General features: G+C 36.4%; 1 protein-coding gene across 2 annotated transcripts in view; it reads left to right on the top strand.

Annotated features, from left to right (window-relative positions):
* Positions 1 to 18,313, top strand: part of LOC149775033 (uncharacterized) — a 33,950-nt gene extending 15,637 nt beyond the window's left edge. Inside the window, exons 5-11 of one of the 2 annotated variants that reach the window (XM_089943261.1) lie at positions 3,162 to 3,301; positions 9,817 to 10,017; positions 11,493 to 11,567; positions 13,720 to 13,876; positions 14,669 to 14,731; positions 16,496 to 16,783; positions 17,997 to 18,313. In XM_089943261.1, coding sequence (XP_089799387.1) covers positions 3,162 to 3,301; positions 9,817 to 10,017; positions 11,493 to 11,567; positions 13,720 to 13,876; positions 14,669 to 14,731; positions 16,496 to 16,783; positions 17,997 to 18,190 — 1,118 coding nt within the window. In that variant the 3' untranslated portion in view covers positions 18,191 to 18,313. The remainder of the gene's footprint in view (positions 1 to 3,161; positions 3,302 to 9,816; positions 10,018 to 11,492; positions 11,568 to 13,719; positions 13,877 to 14,668; positions 14,732 to 16,495; positions 16,784 to 17,996) is intronic. The other variant, XM_089943262.1, reaches the window with a different exon arrangement.
* Positions 18,314 to 20,382: the final 2,069 nt, after the last annotated feature.

Here is a 20,382-nt window from a genome sequence, read left to right as displayed (position 1 = left end):
TATGCATGACATGCACGAGTAGTGCCGAATATTTTGTTACAAAAAAAAAAAACATCAGGGTCATTGTGACTGAAAGAAAAATGAGATTTTCCACAATACATTTTGTTCTTCAGTAAGCTTTTGAACAATCATCGTGGATAATTAGCACTTAGTGTAATAAAAACTAAGGCCACCATCATATTTAAGTCTAATAAAGAAAAATGGTTTCTGAACAGTAAGTTTAGTTTAAGACTGCATGCAGTTATACCAGGTCAGATCACTGAGACGCTTTGGTCTATAATCAAGAGAATTGAATTCAGATATGCCCTACTAGTGCATATACACATAAATAGGGGTGGGCACATAGACACATAGACACATAAATAGGGATGGACACATAGACACATAAATAGGGGTGGACACATAGACACAAAGACACATAAATAGGGGTGGACACATAGACACATAAATACGGGTGGACACATAGACACATAAATAGGGGTGGAGGAGGCTAAAATACACCTTTCACGGTACTCATTTTTTAATTTTGGTCAGTTGTGACTGAGATTTACTCTCTTTCGCTCTCTTGTGCTCTACTCGCCATGCGGTCGGAGACGGTCACCGAAATCTGTATATGTACTGTATGACAAGTATAACCGTTTCTAGGCTCGATCGAAATCCTTGGTAATATAGCGTTACAAATCAGGTATCCCCCGAGCTGATTCCGTATTTCAGAGTCTAATGCAGCTGCATAGACCGCGAACGTCAACTTCTCAACGACTGTATGGTGTTTGACTTGTGACTGTTGATTTATTCACCCATGAACATAATGGAGGATTTAGTTTATATAAATGTCACTATTTAATTTCCACAAAATAGTTATTTGAAAATATAGTTGGAAATACAATTGATAACCTGTTTCAGTTATGCATTCTGTACACAATTTAATTGAAAAAGATGAAATAAATCAACAAGAACAGTAAATATAAAAGCTCCTAATATATGTTTAATTCCATAACAAACGGATACTTATCGGTGAATTTCTATACCAAGGCATTCAAGCGTCCAGGGCCAACTTCAATGTTTTTACTTGTACAGTTGCCTCATAATGGATATTGTAGCACCTACTTTGTAAGTATCTATAACGGTGCCTAAGTTCCTTTTTATGCAAAAGGTTTTGTGTGTAATGTCGACACTTGTGTACATTTATGTCTTGCTTCCGCTCTGGTCAGACAAGTACAGATAGTATTTCTTTCCACAGTTTACTAAGTTGAGTCTTGCTCTTGTATGTTTATATGGGCGACACTTGATTCATGTTTAGGTACATAATCATTCCATCATATTCAAAGAGCACTTACTCACTTGCACGGGTAGCCTATGCAACTTTACAAAATAGGTCCGGGCTACAATATTAATATGTGTGCATGTCTTTATGCCCTTAAGAAACTAGTTATCCCAGCTCACATGAAATTAATAGGTATTTCATCTCACGAGGTTAGATCCGTTGACACCAACGTAGCATTCGTACGGATCTATTTCACTAACCAACATCAATCAGGCTGTGGGATGAATATCGGAGTCCACATTTTCTAGCTTTGATCTCAAGGATCTGTCATCTCAAAGGGGTCAATTCAATCTGGTATGACCTATATTCGCAGCTCAAAAAGGTCAACATTCTAGGTCGATAAGCAGCTTTCTCAAGACGCGGCTTCACAACTTAGCTGGATTTACGGGAAGGGGGAATTTTGTCTTATTTGAAGCTGTGCCCCTTACAGATGGTGTCCTGTCCAATCAGGTTACCTAGAAGCTGTCTCACATACCTTAGGGAACCGGAGATTGTATCCTCGGGGTAAAGGGATATACCTCCCTCCGCCTCTTACCTATTCTCCTAAGGTATTATGATTGAATAACATATTTAAAGCAGAAACCAGTTTTTCCTAGTAAAATATGTTTGTTTGTTTTTTTGAGAATACTTAGTAGTTACGTCCTTAGAGAGCATGCATTCCGCTCCAGTAGTAACGGAGAGGTTCTTAGATTTTGCCGCCAATTCTTATACGTAAGGTGCAATCACTCTGCCCAACCGCCACATACATTGTCAGACAACTTTTAGGACTCACGGTACTAATTCAGTTCCTATAGTAAACATATGCAATCACCATGATATAAAAAACTCAATATCTTAAAATTTGAGTGTTTATTATCATACCTATATTTATCAGTATAGATGAAACCTGGATGTCAGATTCTGTGTTGAGGAAAGGATATAAGCCGCGGCTTTTTCTGAATCTGTATGTGTTTGAAACATGTGCTTTCATTTCCGCACAAAAGAGCCCGGTGCTAATTTTAGTAAGGAGTGTTCCAAACTCATGACTGTTAAAGGACTGAAATTCCATCAATAAAACATTGTCTCTAAAAAAAATCATTTACAACTAGGATAAACTCTCAAAAGATTTATTTTCCTAAAACATTACTTACATTATTAACCAATCCTAGTTTGCCAAACCTATATATACTCTATTTTATTTTCACCCATTTTCAGGCTGGTTCCCATTTTTCCATATCATTAGTACCCTGTGTCCTTTATCAACTGTAGCTAAAAGTAGTATGTGGGAGGGCTGGATTTGTGCGGTAGAATTAGTTCTCCTAACGTATGATGATCGAGTAAGTATTCTCGAAGAAACATGTTATACTAAGGAAAATTGGTTTCTTTCCAACAGAGTCATTCCCTTGGAATTTTTGAAATTTCTTGGTGAATGTCATACGTCTATTTTGAAAACGCTGGACAAAGAAGAACACAACTACTTATAGCCTTTGAAAAGAAATAAATAATCTTCTCTTTAAAGTTTTAGTACAATAATTATATTTCTATTGATGGATCAAATACATATGCAAGACTCCAATTACATGAAAGTGTTTTAAACTGAGCCCATCGACTACTTAATAAAGCTGTTTTAATGCAACTTTTGTTTATCTCTTACATTATTGGCATTAATTTTTCACCCGGATTTAATAATCGTTATACCTGCTGTAGCTTTCGTTACCCAGCAGGAATGGCAGAGACTGTTGCAGGAGGAAATAACAGGTGAGTGACAGAGGATCAATTTCATAACTAATTAAAGAGACGAATTATTTTTCACCATAATTTGGCTGTAATACAGTTTGTTGCTTCTTTCTCTGTGTAGGGGGTAGAATATTTGGGAAGACAAACTGTGAGGACCTCTGCTGTTGTTTTAGCAGTTTCACCAACGTTACTGGTCCGACACTAAACCCCCATGACAAGAGCCGATCCAGTGGAGGTTCCAGTTCCGGAAGTGCAGTTTTGGTAAGACGGTACATTTTTAAGCTTTGAATCCATCCATCTTCTAGGATGGTTGTAGCTAGATGCGTTTGTCAGCCAAGATTTAGAGAGAATGCACTGTCTGAAATTAATTGTGAATGTCTCCGCATATAGCGTCATCTGCATATGTTTGACATGGTGATCTAGGTATGGTTGCATCACCCTATGTGACATAGATAAGAACCAGAGGGCATCCAAAACAAGTATATTACCTTCTGACCAATATGATGTTTGTATATCATTCAACTTGTTTACATTTCTTGACCAGTTAATGTTAAGGGGTCACCTGGTTTACCTATTGTATTGAAAAGTCTGGGTGTTCTGCTCTTGTTGGAGAGTATACGATGATGAATTCACCAGCATGACTGAAATATATATTACTTTCTTTTAAGAATGATGTGATTTGAGGTGATTGTTGCTAGGGTCTTCAATTTATATGTTTGTCTAACTGTCTGTCCCTCTATGATCTACATATTTTCTCACACAATTCAACAGATAAGTTAAGCGTATATCCCATTTTATTTATTTTGACAACAATTTTGTTTACTCATTGTAGTGTATGGGTTTGTTACATGGTCATTCGCATTATCCACAAGTTTTTAAACATATTGTGTTAAACATCATTTACTCTTCAGCAACATGTTGTGCCCGTACGACCTCGAATAAAACTCACTCCATCTGGTTTATCAGCTCGGTGCTTGAACATTTCCACTACGGATTACTTCACTGAAGTGTGCACTGTGTATTGGTCTGATTTCAGCCATACAATCTAGCCATACGAGTCACAGAGTATTGAATTGAAATCGTTAACTTTGCAGGATATGACCTGATTCTTATACCTGAGGTATCTTACTACATTCACTGTTTCGCATGTCTGTATCACCAGTGGATACCTTGTCCGGCTCACTTATTCTTCCTTGTCATCGTTGATTTCATACTTCATATGTTAATTGCTTCCTTGTGAAGTCCCAGTACTAGATATCACTGTAAACTGCCACACTGCAGACGTCGTAGCGATATGACTGAACTTTTTAAAGCTACGTTAAAAATCCAAATCACACACACACACACACAAACACACACACACACACACACACACACTTCTCACGAGTTTTGCGTACACTCTTGGTCTCTATATTAAATTGTATTCAGTGTAGAACACATGATCACGATCACTTCGCCAACACAGACATATGAGCATGGGATCTAAATAACAAATTTGTGGTCGACATTGGTGTCTGCGATTAGCGATTTGGGAAGTTAGGAAATGACCCTTGTCTGTATGTTACGCTGATTTCCTACATATAATGTACCCTTGGTCTGATCGTTGGCAATGATGACGACATACAAGTGTTGCCAATTCGGGTAAATTTCCAGAGATATTTACCGCCACTGAGAGATGAGGCATTTGTTCAGCAAGGTTTTCATCCAGGTCATTTTGGCGCAGGACAGAGTCACTAGCACAATAATAATCAACTGGAGTCTTTTTAAAAACAAAACTGTCCTTCTACGGCAGCGGTGGCTGGGGTGGGTTGGAGGAGGTGTTGAGAAGGGGCCTGGAGGCGGTAATCAGTGTTTATAGATACTGCCACAATATGCCTGGTCATTTGTGTTACGTGCATGAACCACGTTTTGTGTTCGTAACGAATATCTTAGCACAAAGTCTTTCCCGTAAAGGAGTTCCTCGTAAGTCAGACACTTAATCTAACTCATGTTCATTTTTTTTGGTGGGGGGATTAGATCACACAACGAAGACAAAAGGAGAAAATTTTCTTTTCTTTCGGTCATCAAGCAAATAAGAAAACTTACATTCTCTGATAAAGTTTCATATATGGCACTCTGGCACTCAGATGAATCAGCTTTTTGTGAACCACTCCACTTCAATCACACGAACGCTAAGCTTCAGTAAAAGGATTTGGGCAATCCCTTTGTATAGCAATCTCTTTGTATAGCATTCTCTTTGTATAGCAGTCTCTTTGTATAGCATTCTCTTTGTATATCATTCTCTTGTCAGCGTCATCGAAACCCTGTAAAGGACTGAAAATTCGAACTGAAAAAGCATTCCTTTGAGCTTTCTACGTTCTACAGTAGTTGCGTTTATTTGAGTCGCACTAATTGGCCTATGTTTCTCCTGAATGCCTTGGATCGTAGTCTTTAAATGAATCTAATACTCTGTGAAGTACACATGTGGCCTTCCTGCTAGACTGTGAATGACTATGATAGACGTTTTCATGTCTAAACCATGCATTTCTATTTAAAGATGTTTTGCATCTAGATGCTATAGAATGTGCTGTTTTACTTTGGTGAAACCATGTAAGCGATGAAAAAGCTCAAGGCTTATAGTCGTCACAGTGGTCAACGCAAAGGTAAAAATCATGGACTTTACACATTACTCTTGTCTACCTTGATCGTGTGAGCATTCTACGTGATTTCTAGACTAGTTGTCTGTTTATAAGTACTGTGCTTACTAGCAGATTTTCTGAAAAAGGGAACCAGACTGCTTATTGTACACATATGCTGTATGATGGAATAATGTGTGGGTGATATGTGTGAACGTCTATAGGTCTGAGGGAGTCACGGGCAAGAGGTTGAAATTGCCTTCCCCCTTTCCCCGAAGTAAAACTTAATTCAAAAGCTCATGGTGATATGTTTCAGGTTCCTACCACATTTTTGCCAAACTTTCATCGCACAAAATGCAACCATAGTTTGAATGACCCACAAGGTATGCACTGATTGGCTCTTATCCTTTACGATGTTGGAGATCTAATTTCAAAATTGTTCCGTGGCTACTGTATTTTTTAGGATCACACAACTGCATCATTTTCTCTCTTATCACGTGACTTCCTCGGCAGATAAATTGTGTGGGATGATCCACTCCATTTTCCACTTATTGAATGTTGTCAACCATTTATTGGATATTAAAAAACCACAATTTGAAACCAATAAACGTGTTTCTACTTTAAAAAAGACAAACATCGCAGTACGTCTATCATGACGAAACAGTACCTTAACACTTGTAATATTAAATGATGTATTTATACACGAGTCAGCAGTACAAAAAAAACCCAGTCTTTAAGTTTCATTCAGTGGATAGCAATTTACATGCAAATTATTTCTTTGCTTTGGATGATACCGCGTTATTCGAAGTTTTTTATATATCTTTCTACAGCCACAGAAGATGTACTTATCTTTTATACACTGGATGACCGAAAGTTACTGCATTACCATTTCATTCTGGAAAATGTCGAGAGAGACTGCTGTTTTAAAAAAGCACCCATGACTATCGCTGCTCTCCATACATGGCCGTACCTCTTGTTGACAAATATATTTCTTCTTCTTAAAATCGTTATGACTGTAAACAAGCTGTTAATCAGTCTGTGTTCTGACCATGTCCAATGATGTCATGCTAGAGTCTGATAACATGAGTACAATATTTGTCAAGAAGCAATAGATGAAGTCAAAGACAGCATATATGAGACAAAATATGAAGTATTGTAATTATGTAAGTTCTGACGGATAGTGAAATTTAGAGGTGTTAACCTCGATATTTTATACTTTAGTTAATCTCTTATGGCATTAAATATGCATTTAAAATATATTTATCAGTTTCATACTTTTGTGTTAAATAAAGCTACTTCATATATATATATATATATATATATATATATATATATATATATATATATATATATATATATATATATATATCTGACACCAACATTACAGTCAAGTCTTCATTGATTTAGGGCAGAAGTATTACAAATCCCATTGTTCAGCAACCAGGGATAACATTTGTTCCACCCTTCCTCATATCAGGAAATCTACTGAAGAAGTCAAGTATTGATCTTCTCAAATCGGAAGAAAAGAAGATACAGTTTAGTAACGATGTCACGTTTGCTCAGTCCCAGTTAGTAGGTCGTTTGTAAACAAAGGCATTATTACAAGCCATGGTTTGATGTCTAAACATAGCCGCAGGCTAGAGGTAATCTCTTACGCAAGGTTACCGTGACCAGAGAGAAGCTCTGACATCTTGGATCGGCACAGGCGTTAGCTCGATTGACTTCCCACATATGTGTTACAAAGATCAGAGGAACCTACGAGAAACGGGGCGTGTTCTAAATCCGTCTCCACGTGGATATACAGCGAGAAGGATATTGTCCGCTAAGTTTGATTGGATCGGGTCAAAGCGACATCCAATCGGACTTGAGACGGAGGGTGTGATAACAATTTCTGTCCGAATTATAACTTCTCACTAGTAAGCAAAAATTTAATCTCTCCTAGGAAGATTGCTGAGCAATATAGGGTTACACCGAGAAAGCCACTCGTAATTTGGCAGTAAAACTTAGAGAGGAGATTCTAAGAAAAGACAAAGCTTCGTAAAGGTCAGTAAGCTATTTGCTCGATTTTTTGCAGAATATTACGGCATTGTAATTGTAATTATGATAGTATGTATACTTAATTACTATGATCGTTTAGTATGTAGAATTACCTTTGTAGTGTTCATTTACAGGTGTATTTGAATATTATGTAGAGAATTGTATAGATTGTTAGCTTGTGGTCAGAATTAATTTTGTCATTCGCTGATAGGTTACTTCGTTGTAAACTAGTGCATTTATTCATGTAATATGTTATAATTTACATATTCTTGAACTGTGAATTTGGAAAATGGTTGAAGTGTGTAAGGCTAGTTAATATGGATGCATGGATATTTTAATATTTGTGTACTTTGTATGAATTGTAATGTAAAGAAATGAGTCTGATTGCTGTGATATTGTCTGGTATAACGGAATTAGGAATATGTACTGATGTGACGCAATTTATTGATGTATGTATGAGAAGTAATTGATACCGTGCTTTTATTACGACGTTGTTTTACCATACAAGGACGTATCAGTATTTCGATGTGAATGAATGCGTGACCGAAGAATTTAATAGCTGTTGTCTGATGATAGGATGTGTGTAGTGGGAGGTGAGAGGGCTTAGGAAAATATCGTACCGTCCTTGTGTTTTCACAGGAAAATGTTAGGGGACAGAACTTCCGGTTTAGTTAAGTCTCGAGTCTCTAAGAGGGGTGACGGAAGTGAGACTAGCAGAGCAGTCGCAGTCGACAAGTCTAGTCGGTGGAGAGAGTCGAGGAGGAGGAGGGAAAAGGAGTCGAGGAAGAGAAAGAGGAGAAGGAGGAGAAGTATCGAGGAGTCGGCGGAGAGAAGGAATTTGGACAAAGTCGGGAGGAAGAGGAGAAGGAATAGCAGGAATAGGAGGGAAAAATACACAGATGAATGGAATACAAGGACAGACTGAAAGATATCTCACACTACTAATCAAATGATGCAATAGGCCGTCACAGGGTCGAGCGGAAGGAGAGTACTTGGGAAATTTTAATCATTTGATTATTGAATTGTCTTTAAATTGTTATTCGTTCAATGTCACATTTTTTGTATTTTCAGTCATTTACCCGTTGGCATTGCTGACTGGGGGCTTGGAGCTTTACATCTATCTTTCACTAATTTAACTTGCATCCAAAGTCGATCCTGGGTGGGACTTCTATAATAATTTAAATTAAAAAAATTGGAAGCACCTCACCCAACACCTACCACAGTGACGGCATAATAATTCGTCACACCACAAACGAAAACATTGTGGGGCTGTAAAAAGAATAAACTGCAGGCCAGAAGGAACGGAACGTTTTAAACGTCTCAAAGAACCTATTCCTGGCAGTTCATAAAGCACCACAAAAGCAACACCCATTAATTTCAGAGTTGAAGAAAGTGAAATTTCTGAGGATCTTTATGAAGATGAATAATGAACACATAAAACTAAACTATATATGCCAATGCACTAAATAAGTGGCCAAATACAGGTTATATCGCATATATGGCCATTATATAGTTCAATTCAAGAGTCAATTGAACGATACGTGGAATGGAACATTTTGCCCGTTTTCCAATCAAAAAAATTAATTCATATTAACGGCAGCTCAGTAATGGATATCTGGTGCCAATTTAAAGTGATGTTTTAAACTTATAAATGAAGATTTGCACAAAAACTTTAGGAAGATAAATCCTTCGATTCCAATGGAAACAAGAAGTACTATAAGAGAAAATAAAATATTAAAGGTAAAGGCACCAAAAGTCTGTAAAAGTTATATGGGCATGTATGTAATGGTAACAGTTGTACAGTCCTAAAAGCATATGGTAGAACGAGATCATCAAGTGTGGAAATGAAGTCTCCGGAATCAGATCTATTTTAGTAATGTTGTATACGTGTAATATATTTTCTGTACCTGACTTTTGTCATGATCTCGATCGCGGCTTGTAAATGGAAGTAATGGTGATCTGGTTTTTGCCAAGATTTTTGAGTTGTATACAAGATGTTTTCCATGGAAATGATTAGTTTTGTGTGTGTGTGTGCGTGTGTGTGAATAAATCTGACAAGTGTCAAAAAATGTTAACCAAAGTTACAACAATTTTGAATTATGGAAATTGAAACATCTTTTAAAGGTCTCCGCTGGAGAAATCGACATGGCGATTGGAGGGGACCAAGGAGGGTCTATTAGAATACCAGCTTCCTGGTGTGGCATTGTGGGATTGAAACCGTCATTTGGACTGGTTCCTTATACCGGAGCGTGTCCCATTGAAATAACACTCGATCATCTCGGACCGATGGCCAGAAATGTCCATGACTGTGCTCTTCTTTTGGAGGTTTGACTTAGCCACATTGTTCAAACTATTGTTACAGCATGAGAACTTACCTGCCAGTTCGTATGACGGACACATCTCATTCAGAATATATTTAGCACAATAATGGTTGTTACTTTCTACTATATAACCGTGTTGAGCATTTTTTGCCATTTGTTCAACAGTATTTGTTGGAATCTACTTGTTTTTTTCTTCTGGACACCTCGCAGGCCCTTCCCATCACATATATATGGTTAGAGCTTTAGATATGCCCCTCCCCGCCCCTCATATGTTCAAATTAAAAAAATGGCTTTTGTTTGTTATTCCCTTTCCCACCCCTATTTTTGATATATTATGTATTTTCCCTAAAAGAAATTAAAAAAATCCAAAATCAAATTGAAAATCGTTTTGCATGAGGTTTGTTTTTATTTCCTTTTGATGATATACGAAGATGAATTTAATCTCCCTCCTTTTCATGTTATTGTTTATTAATATCTAATTTGGTTTTCTAGGTTTGTCCCTCTCCCTCTTTCAGGCATAAAATCCCATTGGGTGAGTATCCATGTCTTTAATTCATATGAGTCTCTATCTCCATTTTGTGAGAAACAGTGCGTTTGATAATATTAGTAACCTTTCCTCCTGAGATGTCTGTTATAGAATATAATATTTGTCCGCTTAATCATGCTGGTGCGAGGAACTGCGTAGGCTCAGTGGCTAGCAGGCCGAAAGGGTGCGAGTTCGAATTCTACCCTCGGACCAGCCTAGGTCAGCTACCGTCGTGTGTCCATGGGCAAGGCACTTTACTCCAATTCCCTTGACACAAAATAACCTACTTGGCTAGCTGTGTCGCAAACAAACAACCATGTTGGTGCTGTTTATATTGATGTACGGGGAAGAGCTATACATAGATCAATTGCTTATGACCTCCGGTCTATCTATCCTATCCCGCATAACCAAATACATAAATATATACATCTGTTGACATATACATAGAGGAGATTTTTCCTGCGTGTCAGGGCAAGGAGACAGTCAGACAGAGCACGCCACTGCCTCATTTAGAGTGTTAGAACTGTCCCACACACCACAATGACTTACTTTTTCTCCTTAAGAAGTCACCATATGTATCATCAAAAAGCAAAACAAAAGCAAAACAAAGTAACCCATCCAAAATACTTTCCTCATAATTTATTAATATTAACGTTTTTAACATATATATCTTTGTGATACCGTATAACAGGTCTTCTTGAGTTGATACAGTTGTTTGAACTATTATATAATTTTCATATGGCTTTGCATACATTTTGTTCAAGCAGTTTTTAGAGCCTTTGATGTGTCCAAATACAGCATTATATGGGAGGCTTTTCTTTTTATTACACTTTTACAGTTGATAAACTTCTGATTCAACCAAAAACGTCAGATCCTTTTGAGTTGCCCTGTCCTATGCAAAGCTGACAGTTTGTTAAGGACGTTGATAACAAACTTTCTGATTTTTTTTTCAGGTTATCTCAGGACCGGATGGAAATAATGATTCAAGGCAATCAAGCAATTTTCGCGTACCTGAGTACACGAAACAAGTAAGCTTCACTATATCAGAACTACTGCATTTTCTTCAGCAAAACACAGCTTAAATATAAATTTAGAAAATACCCCCGCCCCATCAAAAAAACTTTCAAACTGTAAATTATAATCTGTTAAGATCCTGAGAGAGAGAGAGAGAGAGAGAGAGAGAGAATGCATGTAATTTGGATTTGTAACGCAGCTGTAACAATTTTTCAATCATATTGCAACGAAGTCTGCAGTATGGTACTTTATAGTGATGTCTAGCACTGAGGCATAATGCCGCAGACATGTAGCATGATGTCCCACCCAATCACGTTATCCTGATACCAGTCTGACCAGTCCTTACAATAACCACTTAATGACGAGCGCCAAGCGAGGCAGCTGTTAGTGTCATTTTTATTAGTCTTTGGTATGACACGGCCTGGGTTCGAATCATTGACCACCCAGAGAGAGAGAGAGAGAGAGAGAGAGAGAGAGAGAGACTGGTTCGGTGGTCTTAAACCAATTAACCTGATAAAATAGAAAGAAACTAGATTATCAATCGCAACAAATACATTGATTTATGTATGGTAGAAAGTGAAAATTCAAGAGGATCTTGCAGTATTGTGAATTAAATCCCAAATAATCCTAAACAGTTTATCACAACTCAGTACCAAAGCAAAACATTCCTCCACGATTGTAAAATAATTTCTCTGTTGCTTGTTTATTTTGTTAGAGAAATAGCACACTGGATGATGCACACCATTTTCGTCTTCTGTAATCAACACTAAAACATTTACAGCATCACTTGTATCGACAGACTTTTTAAATGATTGACTTAAGTTCTGAGACGAAAGAACATGTGCACTATTAAGTATGACCTTTAAGTTTTCAAAAACTGCCTGACATTTGTCAGACCAATGAAACTGTATTTTCTTACTCAACACACTGGCCAGAGGTTCAGCAATTATGAAAGAACTGGCGCAAAATTTCCGATAATACCCAGCCATACCAAATATTGCGTCATGCTGGTTTTTATTAACAGGCGCTATGAATTCAGAGATTACTTTGATCTTAACTTCTACTGGTTTAACTTGACCGTGTTCAACAATATGTCAAACTAATTTAACACAAGCATGTAACACTTGCTTTTACCTAACTTAATTGTCAAATTTGCAAGACTTAGTCAATCAAAGAATTTATGAATGGTTTCAAAGTGATCTTTCCAGGTATCGTTGTAGATGATATAAGTATCACAATTGTCTGGACCAGATGTTATCATGTCCATTACACGCTGGGATGTTGATGGAGAAATAAATTTTCATGACAAGTGGCATCACTTTGTATTGATAACGTCCATCTGGAGTTGAAGGTGCAGAGATTTCTTTTGCTCTTTCTGTGAGTTGAAATTTCCAGAATTCTTTTAAAAAGGTCGAACTTGGAAACATTATGCATTTCCAGTTTTGTCTATGCAACCATCCATTCATGGAAATGGAAATGAATCGGCTTTGGGCACACCGTTGACTTTTCTGTATTCAGTACACATACAGAAAGCATTGTCTAGTTTAGGCAGAATAATACTTGGTGAACTCCAGTTACTTTTACTTGATTCAATGGAATCATTCTCCACATAATGTAAATTTCTTTTTTCAAACATTCCTGCTTGTGAGGATTCGTGATGTGATGATACTGTTTCACATACATATAATCTATAATCTAAACAACGCTATAGATATGATTTGTTCGTGTTTAAATATAAGGCAAAATATGTTCATATTCACATGACAGCTGTTTTGATTCACTCTTTTCTTGTGGTTGTAGTTATAAAGGTTTCTTGTTCATGTTATTGAATATTTCAAAATTCCGAAGATTGGTTATTTACAAAGTCGTTACTATCAGATTACATTACATTCCACAGTTTAAATCTTCACTGATACTACCATTAGTTCGGATATGCATGTATATCATATATATATATATAATTTGTAGCAGTATGCAGTGCATTGCAAAATTGCATCAAGATTTGTTTTGCGCATTCATGCATTCGGCATAGGCACTTAGATTAATATAAATGTATTTTCAGTTATTTTGAGATTATAAACATGCAACCATGTACTTCTTAATTCTGAACAGGAATAAGTTGTATTGCCCACAAATGAAGTAAACACGTGATCAGATTATTTTCAGCTCCGAACTGAAATGACGGGAAAAAAGATAGCTCTGATAACTGAAGGGTTTGCGTGCTGTGAACAGAACGTGCAAAATGTTGTCAAGGAGACAGCCTTAAAGCTTTCAAACAAAGGAGCTCTTGTGGAGGAGGTGACAATACCTTTACATAAAGATGGTATTTACCTATATATTTATTTGTATGTGTTTGGGTTGTTTTGTTTATTTTTTCAAAACCCAATACAAGGACAATGATCAGGATCATTTTGTTTTTCTTTTGATGGAATCTTCATCTTGTTGGACTTCAAACTGTAGTGAATGGACTCTTTTGCAATGAACGAGAAGAAAAATTGCCAAAACAATCCTACATTTTGCGTTGTAGCGATGATATAGATTTCTTTGCTTTTTTTCTGTTTTTCTGAAAAATATTTAAGACTTGTCCAGTTTTGTTAGAAACATCCGTCTTATTTCTGGCATATTTCTGTTGATATCTGCGATTTCGTACCGTGCATTTTATTATGAACAAGAAATACTAGTAGACAAAATGAAGCATTGATTCTGTTGATTATCAAAATATCATGACTGTTACACAGGGTCAAGATTTATGTTCAAAATGACGACATATCTTCTTTTGTCATCACAGAATCCTCACTCAATCTAAAGCATCAACTCATTAATAACCTACTTATGTGATATTATAAATTTGCATACACTCCAATGCAATAGTTTTATATAATTTGTCAAACAATAAACTAACAATTCGAGCCTGCTGATGAAGGAGACTCGAAAGGTTTTTGGAATAGTTAATTCTAAAGGTAGCCTGCATGTAAATCTTCATCAGTACCTTATAGAGATTATAGGTCCTGAGCGATTATTCATCTTTCTGTATTTCAATTGCCTTACAATATGTTTCATTCATCCAATTTTAAGAATGATAATATATGAAATTCTTAATGCGTAATGTTTACAGGCAATGCAATTTGTAGTGCCATTGGTTTGGAAGGGGCATACAGTTGTTTGTATAAAGGAAACGGTGAGTAAACTCAATTATTTCTTCATAGCAACGGTAACTCTGTCATAAATTACAGCTGAGAAACCACTTGTAACTCTGAATATCACATACTTGTTTAAATTAAAACTGCATTGGTCGAGATTACAAATTCAGCACAATAATCAGTTTTCTGATTGGTGACTTCTATTAAGATTTGTTTGTGATCAGTACCATGAAAGAAAAAAGTCGTTAAACGTGGTCGATAACTCTTATAGTACCATGAAAGAAAAAAGTCGTAAAACGTGGTCGATAACTCTCATAGTACCATGAAAGAAAAAAGTCGTGAAACGTGGTCGATAACTCTTATCCTGCATTCTATTTGGTCCTAGATAGAACAATACTTCTCTGACATCCAATACGGCTGTTTGGCTGGCCATCTTATACAAAAAGGAGATAGAACCATGCAGTTTTATTGACAAACAATTTAATTTTTCCTATTAAAAAGAGAAAACAACAAACACATAAAGGTTAGAAAAAATGAACGCACACACACAAAAACATACATTTATGACCCATATTTACCAAATTAAATAAACAATAACTCGTCTTTACATGAATTATTATTATTATTATTATTATTATTATTATTTCTTCTTGTTCAGTATCCTGATACAACATTTTATGACATACTTCCTACACTAAATCATCCAGGCAAAACTTTACCAGGATATTTCATCTTTAGTATATATTGTTGCATCTGATCGCAGATGGTATTGATTTTCGTTGCGCATGGTTTCTATCTTTAGACTTAGCAGTGAATTAGGTCGAAATTGTTTCATTTCCCGTATGATAAACATGCAGTTACACAGATTACCCCCATCTTTGATATATTTATAAAACTGTTATCCTGATAACAGCACAAAATATACCTGTAGTTTACTCATTTTAAGACCGTTTTTATCAATTTTCTTGCTTCTTTTTTCCATCATTGAATTTGTTAAGATGTCCCCTTTCATTCAAGTAAGTAACAATGTTTTGGACAGTGTTTGTATCGTCTATTCAACTTGTTTCTCTCCTTAACGAAGAGCTTGTTTGCTTGATACCGTGGGAAGCTGTTTAATACCTCTGCAGTTACCAAGATATATATATATATATATATATATATATATATATATATATATATATATATATATATATATATATATATATATATATATATATGAAGCTTATGAAACCAATACAACTTTTAATCTCTAGCTTGCTTTGCTATCTAAAATTCCTCTGCGTTAGATGAACGCTATTACCCCATATAAGGAATTCTCATTGTTTTAAGTCGAATTATTCTCCAAAATTAATAGAAAATGCGCCTTAAAGAGCAGTTCATGTGCCCATATATGTATATCTTTGCCTTTTATAACGACTGCCGTTTTTCTGATTCCAACATGTTACAAACACACAATAATGTGTTTTTCGACACATATTTCAGTGCTTCTCTGCTTTGTCATACCCATTCCAAAAATCTATGCCTCTAAGGTAATATTCTTTGTGATGAAAATAGACCCGGGAACCAAAGTCAGTTCCATATCTAAATTCGTTTTCGACTTCAATACGTGTAAATACAGTGTTGTTCTCTAATAGTTTATGATTGAGACCGAGGGGTCACAATTGAGGCATGATATAAAAATTGGTTTCTCACATACACACGTCCTAACGGTTAGGTCCGCATCATCCCATCTTTTTTTAATCTTGAAAAGCAGGTGAATAAAATTAAACAATAATGTAGTCGTTTTCGTCTGCTCATTATAGGGAACGGATATCACTGGAAAGGATACTACCCGTCGTCCATGCAAGATGCTTTGACAAGAGGATTTAACCTCAGACCTCAAGACATGTCGGAAACCTTCAAGGGAGCGGTGCTATTCGGAGCTTTCATTCAGAAGAATTACCAGAACAAATTCTACTCAAAGGCACAAAACCTGAGCATCATGTTGACCGCAGCCTACAATAAGGTTCTGGAAGAGTACGATGTTCTTCTGATGCCCACCTCGACATGTACGGCATCTAAACTGCCCAAGATAGACTCCACATTGAAAGGTATAGTAATCATTCAGGCCCAAAATAATACCCCATTTAAATTTATAGTTTAAGACAACATCCCATTTTTTGCATTCTTTTTTTACCTATGTAAATTTATTTTACAGCTTCAGTTGGAGGTGATAAGGTTTAAGCCGTTTAAATATTCATTAGGAGAAGCGTGTTTGTCAAAAAGAAATATAGAACTAGTAGCCTCTGTTCAGCACGTGCGTCCACTTTCTAATTGCGCACAGTCGTACTGTGAGCTGTAATTGGAGGCAGCTGAGTCGTTTATAGGGTTGGTTTAGAAAATATACATCTTTGACCGGAGGTTGGGGTGGGGTGAAGAGGTTTGAAATTTATATTCCAAAACTGATTTACAAGTTCCCCAAGAAGAAACCGAAGAACTCTTGGTTGTCATACATATGTGTGTTCGCATGTAAAAAGTCGTAAGCAATAGATATTTCATCTTATTTACTACAAATAAAGACAATTGGTATCTATCACAACGAAAACAATTTAGTTTGATTTAGTACTATTACGACACTGTAGTCAAAAACTAAGTAACAGAAGCGAAACCATCAAGTTTTGTAAAACTTTAAAAATAATAATTTAAATATGGAAGCTATCAAATAAAAATTTAAGAGGAACTTACAGTTTTATTAGCTAAATCCAAGATAATTCAGAAGTCCTAAATATTCGAATGCTCTGAATAAGCTCCAGAGCCTTGAATGTGCTGGTTTGCCAACAGTCCTGATGTATCAAGATGGCATATTCTAGAACTCCAATGAATAATTCACAATAGTTCGATAATAATATTTCAGTCCAATGAACAATTTCTAATTCCAGTGAATAATCCTATTGTTTCCTCTCATATAATATCTTAATACAACATTAAATACACCTGCAGACATGTTTCAGCAAGAACATAAAAAATAATGAAAAGGTGTCAAGTTCCACACACTTATATATAAGCATAAGGGGTGAAAACGAATTTTGGGCCCACTCGCTAAGTGAAATTTTACAAATATCCCACATCGTAAAAGAACCCAGCGAAATTAACCCATCCAGTGGGAAATAACTTAATTCTTCTAAGGACCGATTTGAATCAACCACTTAATAAGAAACTTGTCAACAGTTTTATTATTAATTTTATTATTAATGATCGTAAACACCTCTTTATAGATCAAGAAAAACATGTTTTATTTTGAACAAGTCTCTACTTTTTTGTCAGAACGGCTCAAGGCAGATTCAGGAATGGAATTAAACTGCACACCCTTTAACTGCACCGGTCATCCAGCCATTACTATCAATGCAGGAACATCCTTAGATGGACTTCCAGTGGGTATGATGATTGTAGGCCGCCATTTTGACGAAGTATCAGTGTTGCAGATAGCCTATGCATACGAACAGTTGCAAAAGATTTGAGAGTAGCAAATTACATAGTACCAGAATACAATTGAACTGCCATTTTTTGGTGTTATCAGGACGTTAACATTCATTTGTCTCTACTTTACATATAAAAAAATGTGAGTTCTTATTTAAAGTCAACTGCCTACATTTTCCTGAAGATAGTACGATTATTTTCTCTCATTTTATAATCTAAATTACTGATTGTCAGTAGACCGAAAATATTGTCTGCAAGCGCTCCATTTCTTTATATTAATTTTTATACATAATTTTATTTCAATATTATATTAATGTTGCGATTTGGCATAACTAATTATTGTTGCAAAACTTTATTATAAGTTTGATATATGAAACCTCTTGCCTATGTAGAAAAAGAAACAGGAGAAGAATGCTTCAATTTCCGGTTCTAGAACCACAGCTCGATAACTATAATGCTTAAACCCCACTCAGACAAGGTTCTGATATTATGATATATGCAACAGATGGAAATTTCGTAAAATCTGTTGGTGATCTTTTATGTCAATCGGAAGTAATTTAGTTTCAGCCGGTGCCAAATCCATTCAAGCAGCATCAGGACCCAATGGAACTTTGAGACTGAGTGTAGCATCAGGTCTAAATGTGTGTAAAGTTGACCTTGCCTCCCTATTGGTCATTCAGTTGTAGATCAGAGTTTAGAATTGCAATCAGCCTGTTGTTGTAGCTGATTGATACTTTTATGTGACTGTGAACGTTAATTAAAGGTAATATTAAATAAACCTATTATCAGCAGGTGAAGTCAGTTCTAAGAGAACATTCTGTTCAGAAAAATCTGGCTGGTAGTGAGAATTCTTGAAAGTGTAAAGCTGCACATTCATCTTGCAAGTCATGTGATTGCATCGGCTGTTCGCGATATATCAAAATTCAATTTTGTAGCTGCCATTGGCGACATAGGTATATATGTACTTTAGGTGTGCACTCTAAAGTTTCTTGAAAATCTTTTCCTGTCTTATGGGGTTGTTGAATGTGTATAGTGATGTATATTTTTGTGCAACAAAAAGTACATTGAGACTTGCTTTATTCCTTAAGATTTTACAAGAACGCTAACGCCATGACACTTTGTTGTTATAGGATCATAGATTTGATTTTTAAAAACTGTACATCATGTAAATGAAATAATTCCCATGTTCTTACGTCGTATCGCCATGATCCTGTGTGTGTGTGTGTGTGTGTGTGTGTGTGTGTGTGTGTGTGATTTAGGTTTTTGACGTAGCTTTAACAATGTTTCAGTCATATCGCTACTATGTCTTCAGTGTGGCAGTTTATAGTGATGTCTAGCACTGGGGCATCATGCCGCAGATATGTAGCATGATGTCCCATCCAGTCACATTATCCTGACACCAGGCCGACCAGTCCTAACACTGTCCTCTTAATGCTGAGCGCCAAGCAATGCAGCTGTTAGTATCATTTTTGCAAGTCTTTGGTATGACTCGGCCTGGAATCGAACCCACAACCTCGCGCATCCGATGCGGACGCTCTAACCACTAGGCCACCGGAGCGGTTCGCCATGATCCTGAACAACATCTCACTGAAACATGACGTCAAAGCAAAAATACAATAATTTATGAATGTATATTTGCTCATAAAGCCTGCAATATACCCTGGCAACTGAGGTGGGTGTTTGGGGGCAGGAAGGACGTGTGATTGTAGTGCTTAAATTTATAATCGGAGATTTCGTCTGCCGTTGCGAAGTTTGATCTGAAGAAGTGTCAGGAAGTCGAGCTTGTTGCTATTTTGATGTTGCAAGGAGCTTGTAAACTAAGCTTGACTGAAAAGTGCTGGAAACGGATCGGGTACCAAACGTAATCCCCATAATTTACTGGTGTGTTCAAAATTACGGATCACATGGCGGGAAATGCAATCAATTTATAATAGCTGTCATGATTAGCGCTTAAACAATTTTCATGTATCTTCTCAGAATCTTCAAAAGCATCCCGTATACATCTTCAGATTACATTTAGACAAATTCGATCCATGCACATCCGGGGCATTAGTAACATTTTAGTGTCTCAGTATCTATTTATTCACGTTTGTCTTTTATGTTGTTGTTTTTTAAAATGTGTATCTTGTCCACATCATACCGAGTTAAATACCGTACATGGTGTTTGACACCAAAATCACCGTCAATGGGGAGTTGTGTCTGGCTTCTGAAGCATTGGCAATATAAAGAGATA

Source organism: Sinohyriopsis cumingii, chromosome 19 (genome assembly GCF_028554795.1).
Source record: "Sinohyriopsis cumingii isolate HCF-2022 chromosome 19, ASM2855479v2, whole genome shotgun sequence".
Taxonomy (NCBI): Eukaryota; Metazoa; Mollusca; class Bivalvia; order Unionida; family Unionidae; genus Sinohyriopsis; species Sinohyriopsis cumingii.
The sequence above is the reverse complement of the archived record's forward strand: the minus strand, read 5'-3'. Positions and strand labels throughout refer to the sequence as shown.